The sequence below is a fragment of the Hippoglossus stenolepis genome, chromosome 20 (assembly GCF_022539355.2).
Source record: "Hippoglossus stenolepis isolate QCI-W04-F060 chromosome 20, HSTE1.2, whole genome shotgun sequence".
NCBI lineage: Eukaryota > Metazoa > Chordata > Actinopteri > Pleuronectiformes > Pleuronectidae > Hippoglossus > Hippoglossus stenolepis.
Genome location: NC_061502.1, coordinates 10,089,138 through 10,111,671, shown reverse-complemented (window position 1 = coordinate 10,111,671; position 22,534 = coordinate 10,089,138). Strand labels below are relative to the sequence as shown.

At 42.9% G+C, this 22,534-nt stretch overlaps 1 protein-coding gene across 3 annotated transcripts in view; it reads left to right on the top strand.

Annotated features, from left to right (window-relative positions):
• Nucleotides 1–21,017, top strand: part of LOC118099350 (estrogen-related receptor gamma) — a 29,648-nt gene extending 8,631 nt beyond the window's left edge. For all 3 annotated transcript variants that reach the window (XM_035143867.2, XM_035143866.2, XM_035143865.2), the window contains exons 2-8: nt 4,670–4,924; nt 5,023–5,180; nt 5,967–6,083; nt 12,141–12,251; nt 13,451–13,633; nt 18,267–18,536; nt 18,645–21,017. In XM_035143867.2, coding sequence (XP_034999758.1) covers nt 4,683–4,924; nt 5,023–5,180; nt 5,967–6,083; nt 12,141–12,251; nt 13,451–13,633; nt 18,267–18,536; nt 18,645–18,889 — 1,326 coding nt within the window. In that variant the 5' untranslated portion in view covers nt 4,670–4,682 and the 3' untranslated portion in view covers nt 18,890–21,017. The remainder of the gene's footprint in view (nt 1–4,669; nt 4,925–5,022; nt 5,181–5,966; nt 6,084–12,140; nt 12,252–13,450; nt 13,634–18,266; nt 18,537–18,644) is intronic.
• Nucleotides 21,018–22,534: the final 1,517 nt, after the last annotated feature.

Here is a 22,534-nt window from a genome sequence, read left to right as displayed (position 1 = left end):
TGTGTGTTTACGTCACATTTGTCTCATAATATACTTCTGTATTTCTGTGTATCAGTGTGTGATTGTGTTGCTTGTGATTATAGCCATGCCTGACACATCTGTGTAAACTCCAGTAAGTATTTATGACGCAGGAGACTTGAAGTGTGAGATTTCAATTTGATAAGAGAGCGACGGAGAACAAAAATCTAAAAGTGTTACAAGACAGAACTTATCGGTATCATCATTTTCTATTTTTACAATATTCGTTCTTCAGTCATTATGATTTGCTGTCTCATTGTTTTGTTTAGAGGAGTTTAAGGTCTTTTCTAGTTCTTGCAGCTCTACACTGTCCTAATGCTGCTGAGTTTTACTCATCATTGATTAATCTATTGATTCCTAATGATTCGCTCTATTAATCATGAAATATGAATTAAATCTCATTTACTTTTGTTAAGCCCAAGGTCATGTCTTTAAGTTGCATATTTTATCCGACCAGCAGTGCAAAACCCGGAGATATTCAGTTTGCAATGATGGAAAGCACAGAGGAAAGAAAGATTCTCACAACTAGAGCTGCGCAATAAAATATGAATAATTATCGCAACATAGTTTTCATCAATTTCATCAAAACAACAAAAGTCTAATATATCAATGTATTAGGAGGGATACAATGTTTATAATATGTTTTGCTGCATCAAAATCAAATCTTTGTCATTGTCTGCCCATAAAGAAGATTTTAAAACCACCACCTTCACTCAGGAGCAAAAATGTGTCTTTAAACTAAACGGAAATAATAATGTGACATTTATCTTGATATAATTTTTGGCAACATCTCGTGAAACTGCATAATGTTTTGCAGGTTTGCTTCATTAATGTCTCAAACTACTAATAGATGATCAAAATATAATGGGTTTTATCTCTGCTGAGGTGCAACAAAATGTAAATTAGTTTTGAGACGGTTTAGATGAAAATTTCCCGGGGGGTGGAGGTTTGTATGCGTTACTTACAATTGTCATTGTTCAGCGTGTTTGTTTGTTTGTTTGTTGATAGTGATGGCAAGAGGGTACGACCGGGAGGGTGTTTGGCCTGGCTCATCCAAAGAAATCTTCCCCTGGCAGAAATATCGACTCGAACAAAAAATACTAAGAAAACGAAAGCCTGTGAAAAGATGTGAAAGCGGCTGTGTGATCACCCAGAAACTACCCTTTTCCTTTTTTGATTGCCTCTCTTCACTGTAATCGTAAAAGTTATCATCACGGCTGCTCTTTCATCAGCGGTGCCATAATCACGCTCCTCACGAGAACAAACCTCATCGAGCGTTTCAGGATTCAAAAATTAACTTTCCCGGGGGAAGACGGAGCGAAACAGACGAGGGCCCAAAAAAATACGAAAGGCCACAAGCCGAGCAGACATTTGGATGCGCACGTTGGCTGATTGCTGGTGACAGATGCAACCAGATAAAGAAAAGGAGGAAAAGGCGGTGACGGCTGCAGATGATCCCCCTGTGTGGCACGCTATCCATGTTTACAGAGCCTGCGGGCCCGAGCTCCAGTCGCAGGCACCTCAGCTCCCGGCTAACAGCTTCGTCCAAAGCCTGGCTAAGGCTCTTACGGCAGGCTGGGGGTGCCACTGATCCCTGCTCATCTCCTACTGGCTCATTAGTTAAAAAAAAAAAGAGGAGAAAAACTCAGACCCCACTGACCTACATAACTGCTCCTTGGGGTTGGATTAGAGGTTGAGCCAAAAGTTCAGTCCTCAACAGTTTGTTTTTTGCAGATTCGCAGGTAGAATCTTTGTGTTTTATCGTCACTTCCAAAAGGTTTAGATTTGCCTTCACTCCCATGTTATTTATATGTGGTGGTCAGTTCCCTCTTATTTTGTGTATTTCTTTCCCTCCCTGTTTCCCTCCCTCCCTCCCTCCCAGTGGGTCATTGTCTGCATTATGACTCTACGCTCATTTGAAAGTGAGTGTTGCCCTCTCTCCCTTTCTCTTTCAACACCCTCAGGTTAATGAGCCACAGGACTGCCTCTTTCTTTTCTTTCTTTCTTTCCCTCCCTTCCCCACTTTCTCGACACTCATTCTCTCCGTCTGCCTCTCTTGTAATTTCCTCCCGCCTCTGCTCTTCCGCCTCGCTCCTTGTCGTTTCACGCTGCATTTTGGCCTTTGTTGCCGAGGTGCAATTAGACTTGTGTTGGAAACTGCCGCACAAAGGGAGTAAGGTATGATCACTTTGACAAATCCGCTGACACACAGACGCACAACTTCCGCTCGGGTTCGTCTCCGCTGCGTGAGGCTGCAGCGACTGTCCCTTGATGGTCTTTTATGTGGAGTTGTAGATTAGTAATCTGTCACAGTGAATATCACATCACATCTGATCGCTCCCCGACTCTAATGCCATTTCATTATGAAGGCAGAACGTCAACACCGCCCCCCCCAACCCCCTCCTCTGCCCCCTTGATGCATTATAATGGGTGAGCACAAAGTATATCTCACTCTGTACCTGCCACACTTGACACGGCATTATTGACGGCCGTGATTGATAGCCAATAAGGGCACCAGTGAGTCATTTTAAAAGGAAACTGAAATCTCTTCACTGTACTGTTTTTATGGTCTTCAAAGTGGATTGGAGAAAATGAAGATGGAGGGAGGGAGCGACGGAGCAAATGGCATCATGAGGCTGTTTCATTGGTTGATGACGATTCAGGTTGGGGGGCAGAAGACTAGAATTGGGATACATCACCCGATACCTTCTCTTGATGAAAACAACACCTTAACAACTTAGAAAGTTTCTAGCTTTGTTTGTAGAGTGAATATTATTATATTATTATTGAATATGTGTTATACGTGAATTTCGATAGGGTGCCCACTTACTGGAAATTCTTAAATATTAACATATTACTCCCCCCGTTTTACACAACATTAAACTATGCCGCATTCTGTGCAACAACGTCTTTCTTCCTGGCAACGGATGGCCCAAGTTTGAAAATTGCTTGTCAGTCCTTGCCCGTCCGTAACGCAACCAACATGGCGACCACTGAGAAGTGAGAAGTGTTTCACGCTCAGCCTTTTGACTATTTTGTCCTCTCCATGTCCGACTTACATTTGGCAGGTGACCAGAAACATGACTCCAATTGAATGCTAATGTTTCTCTGTGTGCAAATAAGTCAAAGTTTGCAAACGTTTTCACCTTAACACCTTTATAAGGGGAAGATGTCACTGCTCGGTTTACAGCTTGTTTTTCACGGCCTGTAAAGTGACCAAAACATACATTTATACAGTTTTAATGTCTGCAGCTGCTTGGTTTTCCTATACATAGGTTTCCTTGTTATCAGTTTGTGTCTTACTGTGTGTCTGTCTGTCTGTCTTTTGTGGGTTTGTAGAGGGGTCAATAGCGCATGACCATGGTTTACTCAGGGGGTGGTTAAAAGCAGCCAGTGTCTTTGCCTACCAAATGACTTGTGGCTGAGAGAGCGCCGATTTACATGGCAGGAAGCAGACCGACTCGGACATCAACGTCACCAAACCGAGATTAGATTGGGGAGACGTATAGTGATGTGCGGTTACTGTGTGTTTGCGTGTGTGTGGGTTTGAGTATCTCCGCATGTGGGCGCGTGCGACAGACATGGAGAGGGAGACAGCAGAGGGTTTAAAGTTGGCCTGGCGACTACAAGTATGTGTTGGGGTGTTTATGGAGACACATGCTTTAAAATGTGTCTGTAAGTGTCTGCGTGTGTTTGTGTGCAATGAACTTGTAGCATGTTCCTGATCATGTGAATGTGAAGTGTTTGTGTGGGAGACTGTCTATGATTTTTATTTTAACATCCACACGTGAACGTCTGACACCATGATGTGTGTCTGTGGGGGCAGATCACATGCCTGTACACCTCAGCTGGTATCAGATGTCTTTTTTTCTTCTTGTGACAGAGGGCGTGAATTTTTGATTTGCCATGTAAATGAACTGGCACTGAAATGTTATGGTTATATTGCAAAGCGTTTGTTCTCGTCTCATTGAATTTACTCGTCTGATGCCTCCAGATATTCCAACAATAAAAGAGTTAACTGCTAACTGTTGTAGCGTTTGACAAGTCCTGACAGATGAGTAACTGACACAAAGAGACAATAGAGAGGGGAGAAAAAGCAGAGAGTGAAAAACGAGTTTGTTTGGATTGAATATAATGGTGATAATCGTGCGGATGATTGCAGGTTTGGTTTATTTCCCTAGGTTTGCTTAAGCAGTCATCTTCTCTGAAAACAAAGCAGTGTAATTCACAGCAGCTTTGCATATGTGGGAAATTACAAACGGCTGGTTTAGAAAAGGCCGGGATGGATGGATGAAGGCATGAAGGGATGGAGAGGTGGGGGTAGAATGGTTGCCCTTAATGGGTTGAGCTTTCTGAGCCGTTGTAGTTCTGTTTGTTTTTTGAAAAGGCACATATGAGGCCGTAAATTAATGATAATGATTTCTCTAAGCTGCTTATTACTTTACATGATTACTATCTGAGCAAATGGTGCCTGACTTAATAAAACTAATCACAGCCCACAGACCTGAACTACCGGCCATTAATATTACTGTAATGACTGGACCAAGGTGACTCATTATGTAAAGCTGACCTGAAAGCATCTCTTGCCATCGTGAATATCTTTTACAAGAAGGTGCGCACGCAATCTTATATCTTTTTTTTTTTTCTGCAGACACCTGGGCAGGATGTCAGTGAGGGGCTTGGACCCCACCTGTCCCACCTCGATAAAGTGTGAGCCCTCCAGCCCGAGCCCCAGCTCCCAGGGAGACGTCAGCCCGGCCCAGCCCAGCCCTGGAAGCTCCTCGTCGGACACAAACTCAAGCTACGGGCCCCTGACAAATAAGGTCCTCGGCCACATCAATGCGCTGGACACCCCCAGCCTCTACGGTCACACGCCGGCGTTGGCCAACAATGGAGGAACAAACAGGTTGGTATTTACAGCGTGTCATCCCATATTTTGTGTGTTTTTTGCTCCATTGAAGGTGTCAAATGAGAGCACTTCTCTTCCTGTTTTTTTTTATCCAGGAGGTTCATTGAAGAAGAGAGCCAAGTGAAGTGTGAGTTCATGCTGGGCACGGTGGCCAAGCGGCTGTGTCTGGTGTGCGGTGATGTGGCCTCAGGCTACCACTACGGCGTGGCGTCCTGTGAGGCCTGCAAGGCGTTCTTCAAGAGGACCATCCAGGGTAAGACAGAAACTTGCCGTGTTTTATGCTTGGTAGCAGAGTTTGTTGGACATGGCTGATGATGCCTCCCTGCATCGTATAAACCTGTTTTTCGAGCAACACGGTGCAGATGCAGTCGGACCATGAGCGTTTGTTTTGGTATAAACAAGCCCGATCAGTTAGCTCACGGCTTCCACCTCTCAAACTGCACAAAGGCTTTAAATAAGACCTGTTTGCAAACAGCTGATATGCGGTTAACTTTCAGCGTGTCGTGTATACAGTCAACATGTTTGAGTTTGGACTTTAAAGCTTCAGATAACATATGGCGTTGAATGTGCGTGCATTAGCAGCGGGGAGCAGTGGGAGTGTGTTTTGAAGGGATTGCATCCTGTGCGGTGTTGGCTCGCGGCCCCGGGTCGAGGACCTGGCAGGGAAACGTTGAGTTTAGGCCTCCAGGAGTTGGCTACTGTACATGGGTTCAGAGGGCAAATGGGTTGAGCCGCTGTCAGATCAAACAGTCAGATCTAGAGTCTGGCTCATCAGATGCTTCCTGTTTCTGATGGAGGGTGGCAGCTGAGAGTGCCTGTACCTGGCTGAATGCTATCGGGCTTAACCTGCACAGTCGGCTGCCACAGTGTGTTACCAACACGTAATTACTCCTAATTACGTGTTGGGAACAAGTAATTTCTTTTACTTGGAATTCAATGCAGAGCGAGCCATATTCTCAAAGTGTTTTGAGAAGCTTATTGCCCCATTTTCTCCACAATTTTCAAAACATGTGTTTCTATATTCTCTCTTCTGTTCCAGGTAACATTGATTACAGCTGCCCAGCGTCCAATGAATGTGAAATCACCAAGAGGAGAAGGAAATCCTGCCAGGCCTGTCGATTTGTGAAATGTCTGGGCGTGGGCATGTTGAGAGAAGGTCAGCAACACACTAAACTCACTCTCAGATGTTGGTTGAAATACTGTTTGAGTTGCCTTTTTTTCAGGATTGATCCGTTGGTAGACTTGGCAGAAGTTTAAATCTCCCATTCTTTAGACGGCTAAGATAAAGCAGGCAGAGGGTGAAAGGTAATACAGCAATCTCTTTGTTGTGCATTCCTGGAAACAATACCCCGATTACCAGCTGAGATTCTCCTAATGTCTCACCTGATAAACTGCCGATGGCACATAGTGTAGCTGTGTAAACCCCAGTGAAACCTAAAACTTCTGACAATTAAACTCCGGGCCCTTGGTGGCAGCTGTGATTTGTGTGGAAGGTGTGTGTATGTGTAGTAAACAGGGCCGAACAATGCATAGACGTGTTAACAGCTCTTTGCTTCGCCACTGTTCCTTCAGAAATAACTTCTGGAAATCTGCCAGTGTGTATGCGTGTGTGTGTGTAGGTGTGTGTGCCACTCTTCAGAAGCCAGGGAGTTGTTGCTAGGGGCTCCTACAACAAATCTTATGTTGGTTTTACAGAATTTGATTATGTCAAGTTGTTGCACAAAATTAATCTATTTAAATCGAGATATATATTATAAGTTTTGTGTACACATTTTTAAGTTGATTTAACTCATTAGTTAGTAATTTAGTAATTTAAAAGTAACTGATATATATAGGATTAAAATAACCCAGCACATTGCTCTGTAATGTACAAATTTATAAGGGAAACATAAATATATATAAATACGTGTATAACGTTTTTTAAAACACTCCAACACACCAAACTATTTTACATACGAAATTTTAATCTGAAATGACGAGGGCGACATGGAGACATTCCACAGAGTCAGTCGCAGCGGTCAGGTGCTCCTCTCGCCTGACTGTGTGCCTGTCTGGTGACATATCGTTGTCCAGATTTAGAAGTGACTCAAAAAGGAAAACATTAGCAACCTCCTACTGTGCCGGCCACTTGTTGCCTGCTGTGTGGGGCCGAGAGATGATAATAAAGAAAGGAGCAGGGCTGATAAAAATGTGCGTGTGTGTGTGTGTTATCTTCGGTGGGACTGAGGGATAGTAAATGTAAAGATGAAAGATTTTATTTGTTGTCAGGATCAGAAAACACACCGAAGAGGAAGGAAATCTTGCCAACTGCTTTCTGGCTGTAAGTCAGCAGCTTGTTGTTGTGATAACAAATTGGGAAAATTGGTCAGCACAGTTAATTCTAAAGGTTTTTTTGGTACCATTGAGTTTTCACAATTGTCTGCAAACCATATGTCTCTTTTGGAGCCGTGTATAGTCCACCTGAGGAGTTTATATCAAAATGGACTTCAGCTTCCACCATTCATCCAGCTCTCCAACCCCTTAAAGCACTGGTCATTAGCTCAAACTTGTAATTATATTTACAAAGATGAACACAATATAATACAAACATCAAAAACACACATACATACAAAAATAGCACATTACAAGAGAATGCTTGAAAAAGCTGATTGCCCAAATGCAAATCCCCCAAAAAATATCTTGATGACAACTTATCTGCAATAAAATACAAAAAAGCACAATCATGTCAATGTCAGGGTGGACACAACACATATACAGCGACTATCAATAAAAGAATAGTAGAAGCAGAATGTCATGTTTTCTAATAGAAATGGACGAACAATAAAGATAAGCCAGCGTGCCGAGCTTAAAGGGAAGTGCTTAAAACTCAAAACCCGATTTAAATGAAGAATTTGTGAAAGAGTGCTTTGATGGTGCCAGCAACAAAATGAAGTAGTTCTTGTCACGGACAGGATTATGATGTGGCACAAAATATGAACAAAAATCTGCATTAAATCAACGACTTGTTTACAGCTTGTTTGATTGTCTTGTTTCTTGGCCTGTCGAGCTTTGGCGCAGCCTTGCTGCCATGTCCCCAGTTCTCGGCAATTACTTTTGTGACAATGATCACAACGGATAAAAATGATGGCCACAACTATGAAAATAAGATCCCGGTTGTAATAAACTGCAATGATCCTTTAATGCCACCTACTCATTTCTAAACACATAGGAGCATCTGTTTATTGCTGTTGTGTGCGTTGAGATATCTATACACAGAATGTTTAGTTTGTGCATAGGAGTTGGATTGAACACGTCAGTCTGCACTCACATTTATGCAAACACCACTGTGTTTTCGTGAGTGTGTGTTTTCGTGTGTGTGTGTGCCTTTTTTCTAAATTAGCTGCTTTTAATAGGGTAGGGGCATCAATAGCATCCCACTCCACCTCTCACCCCCCCCTCCTCCCCTCTCCTAGCCACCCTCTTTGCTGTCCCTCCCCCCTCGTAAATTCCTCCAGATGCCTTTTGGGATTCCTAGACCTCCGTGAAATGCGAACTGCCCCTCATAACTCCCATCGTAAGCGCCCTCGTAACGCGCTTCATCGTGTCTCATAATGCCCCCTCTTCCCAGGAGAGGTGGCTGTAAAGGCCGAGACAGAGGAGCTGTGAGGTTTAATGGGGGGGAGTCAGAGCCAAATTAAATACACAGCTAAAAGACATATAGACCCCAGGCCGGATTTGATTAAACCCCTGTTTAGTGGCCATTTCTCCAGTTGCCGTCGCTCCAAAGGGTTAAAGAAATGTGTAGGTTAACAAAATGTGTGCAATATCAAAAAAAATTATTGTTGCATTATATATTTCTGAGAAACACTGGTGTCGGTGCAGCAATCAACAAGCTCCTCTCGTCGTCTCGTCGTCTCGTCTTCTTGTCTCATCCCCACATCCTGTTGGCTATTTGGTCTCAGGTGTGATAATCGGGCTGTGTTAATCTGCATTCTGAGAAACGCATCCGAACACAGACAGAGGCACTATGTGTTATTTTCGCTGCCAACTTTCCAAATCTCCTTTCATGTGCCGACCACAAGCTGCGCTCGGGGAAAAATTTACAGCACACTGGTGTTGGTGACCGTCATGCGCACATTTGTCGCAATATCTGAGAAGCGTGGGATTGTTTGTAGTGAGCGCATGCTGGTGGTGGCAGCGGAAATAATGAACCGCCTGAACCTGGATAAGTCAGGATCCACGTCCGGATGTCCAGCTGTACAATGTGCACTTTGGGAACTTGTAAAGCTCCTCGTGTGAACATCCAGACACCCTCAAAAGAAGGCTGAGTGATGAAAGCGGCAAAAAATAGATCGACGTCTTGGTAGTCTGTCTTTATCGACCTCTGATGGGCCGTATTGAAGAACAGGGAGGAGGTGTGTGTCTGTTTTGTTATCCACCACAGCTATTCTTGGCCTTTTGGTTGTCAGCACATTTCACTGTGAAGAGTTACACTTAGATCTAATGTGTGTGTGTGTGTGTGTGTGTGTGTTTGAATAACTGTCAGCTCCAAACACACACAAATACACCCCTATGAAACGCACGTTTTCTAATCATGGAGTTTGATTTAATCCGGTGTTTGCCAACAGTTTGCGTTAAATCTGATGACAACACACAAGTAAGTCCCTCATCCCTCATTACACACCTCAGAGTGACACCTGCCAAGTACCCGGGCTAATCAACACTTACTATTTGCCCCTTGTGTGTCAGTGGAGGGTCAGAGAGCACCGAGTTTACCTGAGCAATCTCTCCTGTAATATCCCACTAATCTTCTCCAGTGCCTCTCCTGTCCTTCCTCTTAACCCCAAAACTGCCAACTCATTTCTTACCCCATCAAACCGATACTGGACCAAATGTGACGCACAGACAAGTATGAAATATGCCTCAACAAGATCCTCTTAAATCCATATCTTGATAATTTGTCATATTTATCTTAAATGCAATTAGTGCAACGTTACATAACACACCAGCACGTGACTTTTCCTTTCTTGGGCCGTCTTAGTTAGTTAGTTATCTATATCCCAGGATTAATCACTGACCATTGGACTTTAGGCTTCCAGCTTTTTCTGGAGGTTTTCAACTAAATCATAAAGTCTCTGTCACGGAATTAGTAAATTTAGAATGGCGCTCAACAGAGTGCATTCCTCCATCAAGGCCCAACAACCACTCATTAAACCACAGTTAAATCAGAGTTGGGTTAGGGTTATTTCAATTCAGTATCTTTTTCTGGGGCTTTCAACAATCATGAAAAGTCTCTGAAATCTATAATGACAGTAAATTTTGATCAGTGAGAGCTTTGGCAATTTACTCACCCAACTCTAATTTAAAGCCCCTGATCCTTAGATTTTGATTCAAATTCTGTTGATCTCTGGTTAGTGCAGTAAAATACAAGACAACCCCTTAACCCAACTGAGCCCTGCCCTCTTCAAACCAGTTTATAGACCCAGACTCAAATACAGATCTGTAGCTAAACTCCCCATCATGACAAAGTGAAGAACCCTAATGGACTTCTGAAAACCAGGTTTCCATAGAGTGTGTCAAAACATGGAAGTGTGCTGTCCTACCACATCTGAGCATGACATTTTATATGGAAGGGCTGTACTGGCTTACACCAAAGGTCACAAGCCACATTCTCACACCATCACATTGTTATTAGCAGGCACCTCTTTCCACCCTTCCTCTCTCCTGTCTCTGTTCACGATCCATTAATTAATAAAGCAGAAATCCTCTAATTCTGCTTTACAAACCAATGACGCAAAAAACTAAGGACCTGCCCATAAACTGCTGCCACCCCACAAAACATTTTACATGCCTGATTAAAAGGACATTATGGTATTAAATGCCGTGGACGCTGATGCATGCGCTCCATAAATATCCGTAAGTAAGAATAAGTACAGGAGGCCGCCGTCTCAAAGGAATGGAGGATCATTGCGAGGTGTCAAATGGGAAAATAATACCCCCGGAGTGTCTCTCACAGACGCAAGTGCCATTATGGATCTATTCAGGGGCACTATGGCCATTTACACTGTGTAGATCAGGTAACCCAACACCACTACTAAAGGCTTCCTGAGTCACGTTCGCACTGTCTGGACACGTGCATTTTCTTTAGAGAAGCACTTGGTGACTGTGACTTTCAGCTTCTCGAACAGACCTATTCACACACACACAGACACACACACTTAAATCCCCCTTCACCATGGCGATGAGGTCTCCACAATTCTCGTTAAGATGAGCAGTTGTCATCAGCTGGGTGTCGTGTTACAGGATGCGTGCTGCTGCCGACATTAGACATGAGTCCTTCTCTGTCTCCTTGGGATCGTCAAGACAAGCGAGCAGATGAGTGGCCATCGCCCCCTTCTAATGGCTGATGACCCATTCACTGTCATCAGGGTCTTTACCGATTAAAAAAATAACGCCGGCCCTGCACGCCAAACCTGACGAAGACCCAAGTGGAATTGAAACGTACTATTTCAATAAATGTGCTATTTGGAGTCACTGTGGGCAACTGTGGCTCAGGGGTTTAGGGAGGGTCGGTGGTTCAATCCCTGGCTCTTCCAGGCCGCATTCTGAAGTGTCCTTGAATTGGTGAATGTGACTTGTACTGTAAGTCCCTTTAAATGATCCATAAGGAAAAGCACTATAAATACAGTTCATTTACCTTTTACCTTATTCATCTACGCAGATAAAATATCATGTATGGCCATTGCATGCTAATTTGCCTTTTTTTATCAAATACATATTTTTCTTAATATTTAAAAATACTAGTTACTTTCGAAGGAAGTTACTGAATTCTTTATTTTGCATGTAATACATGCTAATCCAGCCAGGGGTCTCTCTGTGTCGATTTTCTTTGTGTACAGCGGCTTCCTCCCACAGTCCGAAGACATGCAGATTGAGGTTGGGTTAATTGAAGAGTCTAAGTTGACCAAGGGTTGTTTGTCTGTATATTGACTCTGCGTTACTCTGGCAACGTGTCCAGGATGTTACCCACCTCTCGCCCACTGTCAGCTGGGATTGGCTCCCGCCCCTTTACAGGATAATAGATAACGGATGGATGGCTAGATGATACATGCTGAATGTGTTTGGTAAATGTGTCTTTAGCATTTCACTCTTTCTTCTAAAGACAACCAGGTGGGTATATTAAGAGTGTGACTGTTGTGCCTCATTAACGTCCTCTGTGTTTGTGTTTCCGTAGGTGTGCGTCTGGACCGGGTGCGAGGCGGCAGACAGAAGTACAAGCGGAGAATAGATGCAGAGAACAGCCCTTATCTGCACCCACAGAACGCCCTGCCCCAGAAAAAAACATGTAGGCGCACAAACAAAGCTTTATATTAACTGTGGTGCACATATACATGAGTGCAATACATAACTGTTAAGCACTCGGCCCACCTTAATGGATTAGTTTATTGTAGATGTGACAGGCTCTTATTTTATCTGTGTTGTGAGTTCCAAACAGTTCAGTAATGTTTTTCTGTGATGTTGTCTGTCACAGCGCTGAATCATTTTTATAGCCGGTCTTTGCTAATGAGTTGGCATAAATCATTGCCCACTGAAATATTTGAAATGAGAAGTGGGAAGCGTTGAATTGGCTGTGATGAACTTCGCGTCTACTTTGCACTTGCAAAGGCAAAACCCTGTGGTCCTGTGGAAACCCCGTAGGTGCGATACCCGTATCTCCAAAACATCAACTTTTCATGAGTTTAGAAGAAAACAAGTCCAATTTTCAGCTTTGTTAATTTTTCACATAATCCTGTGGTGTTTTGTTTTAGCCTAAGGAGTGAGACAATTTTCTCAGCCTCTCAAGGAACACTTAAAATTTTAAATCAACTCATTTGGAGTAAGATTCACTGGATAGAGACAAAAAAAAAAATACATTGCAGTGAATATTTCGTCCCACTGTGGATGAGACATTGGAGTTTTGAATGTTTTAACTCTTTAAGTGACGTTAAACTTTGGGCCTCTCTCCGGAAATTCTAAAATGCCTTTAGAACACAGTGATGTGAGGCGTTGCTAACTGCAGCTAAAACACCTATGCAACCCCCCTAGACATGGAGGGGCAGGAGAGGAAGGGGGACGTCTATAAATGGTAGGCGTGATGGGCTTAGGGGTTTGGTTTCGTCATAGATTTGAAAATGATCCCAGCTTCTCAGTTTCCAACAAACAGTCGCTGGTGGTGTTAATCTCTTCAAACGGTCGACTCTACGTAAGCATTGGCCCCTTCAAGTTCCAAGATGGTTTGAAACACTAGGTGGCGTAATGAGCCATGATCAACCCATGATATTAAGACGAGCATTAATTAAGAGTCATATGATGTAGTTTACAGCTCAAAAATCCCATTTAAGTGCAGCATCTCTTTCATATTTTTCTTATGTACTATTGTGTAACTGGATACATTTATTGTGTGTCTTCTCTCTGTCCCTGTCTTTTAAACCAGACCTTGACCTTGAGATTACTTTGATCCAATAAAGATGGTTTACAATAATAAATATCAATCCTCTCTCTCAGTCTCTATCGGCGGCGTGGTGGAGAACAAAGTGGTGTCTCTGCTGCTGGTGGCCGAGCCCGAGGGCATCTTCGCCATGCCGGACCCCACTGTGCCCGAGAGCGACATCAAGGCGCTCACCACCCTGTGCGACCTGGCCGACAGGGAGCTGGTGGTCAACATCGGCTGGGCCAAACACATCCCAGGTACGACAGCAGGCTGGAGTCCTCAGTCACTCACTCACTCCGTCAGTCAGTCAGTCAGCGAGCCAGTTGTTCGCTCTCACAATCCACCACACACACACACACACACATTCGCTCACATTAAGTCTATAATCAGATCAGAGGAGGAGATTGTTGGTACGCGTGGTTGCCAAGACGCTCCCTGGATGCCCAGAGGAGAGAGAGGAGGGCAAGTTGGTGCGACTGTGTGTTGTCTGTCAGTGTCTGTCCACCGTGTGTGTTTGTTTGTGTGTGTGTGTGTGTGTGCGCGTGCCGTGCCCTTGCCAAACACTGTGTGTTCCTAATATATCAACCAGATGACCAGCGGCCACCTGGACCTTTTAATTCATTTCCTGGGATGCAGCCGTCGCCCTGTGCTGTTTGAATTACGGAAATCCTCCTAACACTTGGAACGGCAGAAGGGACGTCCAGATCTTCTTTTTTTTTACTTCGGATGAGAGGGTGGAAAGGAGAGGTGAAGAGGAGAGGTGAAGAGTATTCTGACAGCTTAGTGGGATTAAAATGCTGGTATGCAGGGATGTTGATGGTCGGACGCTGTTGGCAGGTGCAGCAGAGGTTTACAGGTTTAGTTTGGAGACTCAGAAGCACTTTCCACACTATTTGGACAGTGTGTTTGAGGATCTCATTTACGTGTGAGCTGCTTTGAATCAAGAAGCTAATTATCTCTCAGACGCAGATTGATCAAGAGTAGAGTTGCCTTTGGGCACAGTCACACATATGCAGTTTGTAAACCTTCACCTCCCGTTCACTTCCAATCTCTGCGAGCAAGGAAGCGAATAAAACATTTGCTTCCTGCGGTGAGCCAATCCGCAACGTGGAGTTCAACTTTGGTGAACTTAGACCCACGATATTCACTGTGCATTCGAGTTCATGTGACCGTGCCCTTACAGGAGACTTGGAGGAATTAATTTAAATTTTGTTTTCACTACATGTGTTTATTAGTATTAGTTCTAAGAAGATTGGTTCGTTAATTAGTCAATTAAATGACAAAAAAATTGATTGATCACAAATTAGTGCTGCAATTGACAACTGCTTCATGATTGGTTAATCTGCCAGTTAGTATTTAAGTATATGAAATACCGGGAAATAGTTTAAAATGTTCTAAAGCTAAGAAAAGCAGCAGATTCTTGAATTTGTGGGAATTCTTGAACGTGTGTGTGGTTTTCCGTTGTGTGTGTGTGTACGTGAGCGCTATCAGAGGACCTTTAGGCTTATAACATGGTGTAAATCACGCCGTTTCCAGTTGAATATGAATGTGAGGGCTTGCGGACACTTGGATGACACCACACAAGCAGGTTGGAGGCATGTTATGTTTATTTTGTGTAGTTTTTTTCACGTCTGAAGAAGAGGTCCCAGTTACTTCAATTGGATTGGATTGGGCCACAACACAGTTTACCCCGGAGTATTTTATCGGCAGTAACTTGTCTGTGAGTCATTAGAAAGTCAAACTGTGTGGACGGACCTTGTTCAAATCTACAGAACTTCATTTAAAATGAGTGTGGACTGCAATGTTTCCAAACATTTTAAGTTTTGAGGAAATAAATAGGGGTTTGAACCATGAATCCAAAAACGACATAATTGATCGTCATAGTTTATACGAGTATAGATTCAGACTCTAGCAGTGAAAAAGACTAAGAGACATTTTCTCCCGTCTCGATTTCTGCTCTTCGTGTTTTTGCTCCAACTGAAGCCCTGACTGCTTTATCAGCCGAGGTTATCCACACCCAAAACACCACCCGGGAAACACCTGGCTTTTTTTGTTGATGTCCTGTCTCTGAAATGCTTACAAAACAAACAAAGCAGGTGTGTGTGTGTGTGTTTGTGTGTACTATATTTGTCCCTGTATTTCTTTCTACAAAGTGGACATGAAGAAACTGTTTGAGTGTGTGTCCTTGTCTGGTGTCCCTCATCAGCATTGCCATTGTTCTTTTCTGGGGGGGGGTTAAAGGAAGAGGAGAAAAGAACCCCCCCGCTTTCTCCCTCGTCCTCCTCCTCCCCTTGTCTCACCCCCCCAGGCTGTAGCTGTCTGCCTCTCTCGTCGGCTCTTTACTGTCAGTGCACGAGACAGACGGAGTCCGACTGATGGGTGTATTTGTAGCCCTTTGCCAGTGGAGGGGTTGTGCTGAGGAAGAGGAGCGGCGGTGAGAGGCAGAGACCCACCTGAGGGGGAGAGAGGAGGGGAGAGTGAGGGAGGAAGGGACAGGAAAGACATGTTTTCATCCAACTGTCAGGCGCATCTTATCCAAACTTTTAAAATGTCACAAAAATAAAATAAAATCCAACAAAAGGTAAACGTCCATCAGGACTTATGGCAAATAAATTTGATAAAGGATAAAAAAGAAAGTAATAAATTGGGATAAGTTCATTTTTAATGCTAAAAACAAATACTTTTCTCAAAGGTGTAGGTATAGGTATTCAAGGCATTCATTTCGCAGGAAGTAATTCATGGATCAAAGAAAATAAATTCAGGCAGAACTAATATTCATGAGTTTTTTTAATTTGGTGCAGCTTGATGTAAATCACTAAGGGGACTGTTGGGCCTCGGTGGCAGTATACGCTCTACTGAGTGCCTCCTAGTTTCTTATACTTTTCAGACTTTGCAGACTAAATCATATCAAACTCAAATCAGATTTATCTCTATTCGTAAAGAAGGACATTCATTGGCAAAAAAAAGTATACAAAATCTGCACAAAAATACATCGTATAAAACATTAGAGACACTCTATGAATTTAATTATACTTAAACTGTTATATGTTCTCCAGACCGGCCACATTCTGGTTCATTTCTTAAATTAAAATTTAAAAGCAAAAGCAGAAATTGCCACTGATATTACAATATAAACTGATATCACAGTGTCACCTAAAACATTGTCCCCCGTTTGACTGAGAAATTGTGGTTGGTATCCCCGATCGGCTATTTCAGTTTAAAACAAAAAGACAGAGGCAGAAAGAGAGAAAAGGGACGAGCAGAAAGACAGAAATGGGAAATAAGAGAGTGACCTGACAAAAAGGGACAGGAGCATCATTCAAGAAACAGGTTGATGCGGTAAAAGAGACAAATAAACAAAGGTAAACAGAAAAGACAAAAACATAGAGAGAATGGGTATTTAAACAGAAAAAAAAAAGACTGTCCCCTCCTAGCAGCGTAATGGCGATGTCACATCGGCTCTGGATGAGTGGCAGGGCACATGGCCCTCATCGCTATGAGAACCAGGGTCCTGGGCGAAGTGGCCCGGGCCATCTGAGTTCTCAGCCCGAGGGGAGGTGAGTGTGACGGGGCTACTGTCCTGGCTGCTCCCCCCCTTCCTCTGTGTCGGCTCGCATCAGGCAGATTGACAGTGATGTGGTCTGAAGTCTGAGGGCCAGACTGGCAGATGAGCTGGCCGAAGACCAACTGCCCTCTTTGCTTTTGGCCTTTTTATGAGTCGGTGCTGTGAGTTGGCCGTCGAATGTGAGTGTGAGAGCGGCTTTGTGTTGTTGTTGTTGTTGTTGTTGTTGATAAGACACAACTAACGCTGGCAACGCAATTCTCCCCAAATGTCAACACTCCTCGTTGCCCTCAGTGTCCTTTTCTCGGTCTCCTGAAAATACGCTCTTTTCTCTTTATTGAAGGTTTAACTCGTATATGACCTTAAAATCAATCAATGTATTGCCTGAGATTTCATCACACAGGCCCCAACACACACACAAACACACACATTCGCACAGGTCTCTGTCCCTGATCGATGGTCCAGTGCCAGAATACCGATCCCTATCGACCAATGAAACTGTGCACAGGCAGCATTTCCAATCAATCAGGGAGCGATAGTGGGGAAATGGGGGCCACTGACGTTCCCGCGGTGATTGTAAAGAGCAGCGAATCCTGATAACAATCACTGATGGTGTCAAAAAACACAAACGTCCGCCCCTCCTCCCCTCACTCCGTAAAATCATCTTTTTAATTACCGTGTGTGTGTGTGTGTGTGTGTGTGTGTGTGTGTGTGTGTGTGTGTGTGTGTGTGTGTGTGTGTGTGTGTGTGTGTGTGTGTGCAGGTTTATGTGGAGAGGGTGATCAAGTTTAATCATACTCCTGTGGGGTGTAATTGTCAATCAAAGTAGGTGTGTCCCACAGAGAGTGATTAAATCCACCACCCGTTCACTCCTGTCCTTTGTTTTGCCCTTTGCTGTGTCGCCCGCTTTGAAATAAATCATTCTGCCACAAACACATTCTGCATTATCCGGGATATTTAACATATAGTATGTAACAATTCGACTTATTTTGTTGATTTGTGTACGTACATTATCCAAAATGCTTCCAACAATGGTCATTACCAGAGAAATTCACAGTTTTATTCACGTTAACAAGATGCTTCATTTTGGTCATCTTTTGATTTTGTCGTATCTGCTTCATCCATCTGCTTTAACTTTCAGGCCAAACAATGTATTATGTAGGCGAACCAGTTAGCCAGGCGTCTGTTTAACCTTCCACTGTTTGTTTTGGTCACCGTAATGGATCACGATTATTCATTGGTATTTGCTGCGATTTAAATATAAAATGAATTCATTATAACCCTCTGTGGTATCTCTAACTGGTCCTTTGTATCCTCTCTGTTTTTAGGCTTTCCCTCCCTCTCACTCGCAGACCAGATGAGTCTACTGCAGAGCGGCTGGATGGAGATCTTGATCCTGCGAGTGGTGTTCCGCTCGCTGGCCTTGGAGGACAAGCTGGTGTACGCCGAGGACTACATCATGGACGAGGAGCAGTCGAAGCTGGCGGGCCTGCTCGACCTTAACAACGCCATCCTGCAGCTGGCGAAGAAGTACAAAACTATGGGGCTGGAGAAGGAGGAATTTGTGGTCCTCAAGGCCATCGCACTCGCCAACTCAGGTATCGTCAAGGATCTTTGGCTGACTTTTTCTAATTTTTATTTACCTGCACTCTTGTGTGTTTAGTTCTAAAGCATATTTGATTTCTTAATTCCATCTCTTCTGTTAGACTCCATGCAGATCGAGGACTCAGAGGCAGTTCAAAGACTCCAGGACGTCCTCCACGGGGCCCTCCATGATCACGAGGCCACCCACCACCCAGAGGACCCTCGACGCGCCGGCAAACTGATCATGACCCTGCCCCTTCTCCGTCAGACGGCCGCCCGTGCAGTCCAGCACTTCTGCAGCATCAAACAGGATGGCCGCGTGCCTATGCACAAACTGTTCCTCGAACTGCTGGAGGCCAAAGCCTGACCTGAGCACAGACAGTGATCAGCAAAGTGAAGGATAACGGGTAACGGTGGGGTGTGACGCCATGTATTTGTCCATTTCAGCTTGCATTTGAAAGTAAGGTTTTGAATTTGCAGAAAGCAGCTGGAATATATTTTTAGAGCCACACCCCTCCAACCCCCAATGAGCGTTTGGAAAAGCAGTCATATTTGCATTTAGTGTCTTGACGCCATTGGACGTTTGTTATCTGTGCTGTCTCGTGACACTAATCTAAGCTGCATCGAAGGCCGATGGCAGATGACCAGACAGCGTAAAAGCAGGAGAAATCGCCTTCTAGAGATATTTACAGTTACATGCCAAAAGTAGAGCTTCTTTTGTCAAAAGACCACCTGATACTTGAAGATCCTTGTGGATTATTTCATCCATCTTGAAGCCTGTTAATATGCATTCTAGTGCATTTAGAGCCTTTATTGTATAGAAAAGGGAAACAGAGGTTCAGTAAGGCTACATCCACATTGCTACGTTTTCATTTTAAAAAGCATCAAGTCTGCTACGGTTACGCCCGGCATCCACACTACTGCAGAGTTTTAAAATGGGGAGTTTGGAAATACTGCTTACCCCGTTTTAGCTTGAAAACTCCCGTACTGCATTTTAGCATAGACAAGCAGGAACAGAGAGTTTCGGAAACAATGACGTAGACATTCACATGTCTTTTCGGTCATGCCGTAGCCTTCGCTGATTGGTCAGGCTCCTATCACATGACCTTCTCCTATAAGAAAACATTTAGCATTAGCCTCGGCTACCAGTGTGGAACACAACATAGAAAATCAACCACAAGCTTACCCTGTTGTCTTTGCTAACAGCAGATACAATTTTAGAAGACAAACTATTATTCATTATACTAAGCGGGACGCGCTTGCCTTCTTGTGAACACCAGCACGTATATGCCCAGTGGTCACGTGATGTGCGTTTTGAGGCATGTTATCAAAGATTAAATCTTTAATGGAGTGAAAATGCTCTTGTGGACAGAGGTTGTTTGAAAACGTAGCAGTGTGGATGTAGCCCAAGTCTTGCCAAAGAGTAAAGACTCGTACTATTGAATAATACCAGCAAACGTCCACAACATTATAATGTGGCCTGTAAGACATTCACATAACCTGCATCCCTGCTCTATCGTGCATTGCAAAAATATCTATCCAGTCTCTGCATTCATATATATAGATGATCAAACGGGAGGGGCTGAGCTATCAGCGTCTCATATAACACAATAATCGGCCTCCTGTTCAGGGAACGAGTACGTAACATGTCATAATAAAACGGTACAACAGTAATGTGATATTTATTTAAAAGTGGCTCTATTCTTTTGCTTTTTTTTTTTTTTATTAACTATTGTGGCATTAATATAACAAAGAGTAGATTAAAGCAATTACAGTGGATGATAATTTTTTTAAGATTTTTAAATGATATCGTTGTAAGATAATTTTTTTACTAGCTTCTCTGCTGCAGCACTGATATCTACGTGTACCATATCATTAAGAATCGAGACTACATGATTATAAGTGGAGTCTGTACTTGAACTTGAAGATCCATAATGTCGTAGGGATGTGTAGACCCATAGATATAACTTTAACTATGTAATAAAATGGCTGCCATACTGTATAATCTGGATTTTGGGAGGCGCTCTGTGTCCATTCTAAGGTAGAAATCGATGTGTAGTATGAAATTTGTGCACTATTTTTGCTTTTAGTCACAACGTTTTGGGGTAAACTGGTGATGGCGCTGTGCTAACCTAGTGTGTTTTGTGTGAAGAGTAGTTCTATAAGAAAATGTGTCCTTTTTCTGCACATATTAAATGAAGGGATTAAACTCGGAAGGAAGGAATCTCAGTATAATTCAACAAATAGCTGCGCTCCTTATTTTACTCCTCAATGCAAAGTACTGTCACTATAACGTACATATTTTTTGATGAGCGCAGTGATATGGCAGTTTTAAATGTATGTTCTGTACATTTTGCTGTATATACGTCATGTCCTATGCCAACAGAGATGTTTAAAGATGCAAATAAGCTTTGTTTTGGATGAGTTGTGCCGTGCTATTTCATTCTCAGGTGGATTCTTGGGCAATAAAGATGTTCCCCATAATGAAAAGCTCATATTATGTCCGAGTGTTGTCTTTCTGGATAAAGAGAAGAGAAGAGGTGTTGGGTGGGTGGTGGGGGGGCTTTGAATCAAATGCATTAAGAGCTGGTATGTAGGCGCAGTGTATTCTGCATGGTCCGACAATGGGCTGTCATTTCCAAGTAAAGCCCATTATGTCACATTTAGGCCACGAGAGCAGCTGGATGGAGATTTATAATTAACAACTGTAATATAATGAAGTCTAACAGTTGCTCCAGGGGGCGCTGGTCATCAGATGCCTGCTGAGGGAGTCGCAGCCAACTCATCATTTCATCATGTCATTATTCAAATTTTTTGCGTTTACAAGCAGCATTAGGATTCTTTATACTTTGTTTATAACACGATATTAAATCATCGTGAGCCGATCCAAGTTTTTTTTGTTAAGCTTATTTTGTTATACAGATTTTTCTCGTTAATATATTTAACAATTTCAATTTGTACAGCTGTGTCCATCATTTTTTCTGCCAATTCATCACACAATCTCACAAGATCTAATCCTCAAATAGTCAGTTACAATAGATTTTGTCACATGTACAAGTCATTTACTGAGATTTTATCTCCATCCATCCATCCACCCGTCCGTCTGTCAATCTTTTCTACAAACTTACTGAATTTAACTGAACAAAAAGGGATCACCTCCAAACATATTTTCCATCCATCTATCTCAGCTGACATACTGTATGATGAGGTGATACTGTATGATTTCCACTGATATTTTAGTTTGTTACTTTGCCAGAAACTAAAATATCTACTTTTACATCTTCAGCATAAAACAATGATCTAAAACAAACCTTTTCAGCTGGATTGGGACATGGATTCAGATTTCTGATCCAGCATATAATACTTCCTACTTTCCGATCTATTCAACGTTTTATCTTAAATGGGTCACAAGACTGAGCTTGTAGACATGTGTTCAGCTTTCTGGTATCTTAAACGGTTTTTAATTCGTTCGCAGTTTATGTCTTGTACTTTTTTCAGCAAGAGAGTGGGTGACATCAGCACATGCCAGGGGAGGCAGCTGGGCCTCAAACAGTCAGCAGCAAGTGATACGATGCAACATAACGCAACACGAGGCGACAGAAAACAACTTGAAGAAACTCTTTTAAAAAGTAGAAATGTGTAGAAAAGTACGTTTGACAAAGAAAAGCGAAAACATCTTTAGATTATTCATCATCAGTGTTAAAGGTCAACAACATTTAATAAACACTGTTACTTACTGCTGTTTACTCAAGTAAACACAGAAATACCTTTTTATTTATCATCCATCAGTGTGATGTTGTTTCATTACAATACTGTGCATGTTGCTCTTGTTAAAATTCACTCATTCAGATATGCTCCATAAAAAACAAACCAACTTAAGAGCTTCATAAATAACTTTATTGCACATAAGAAATTACATTAATTTGAACACTGGAAAGATGCATGTTACACAAAAGAATGTAATAAATGGATGAATTAAACAATGTGAGAAACCTTAATTTAAAAGTAATAC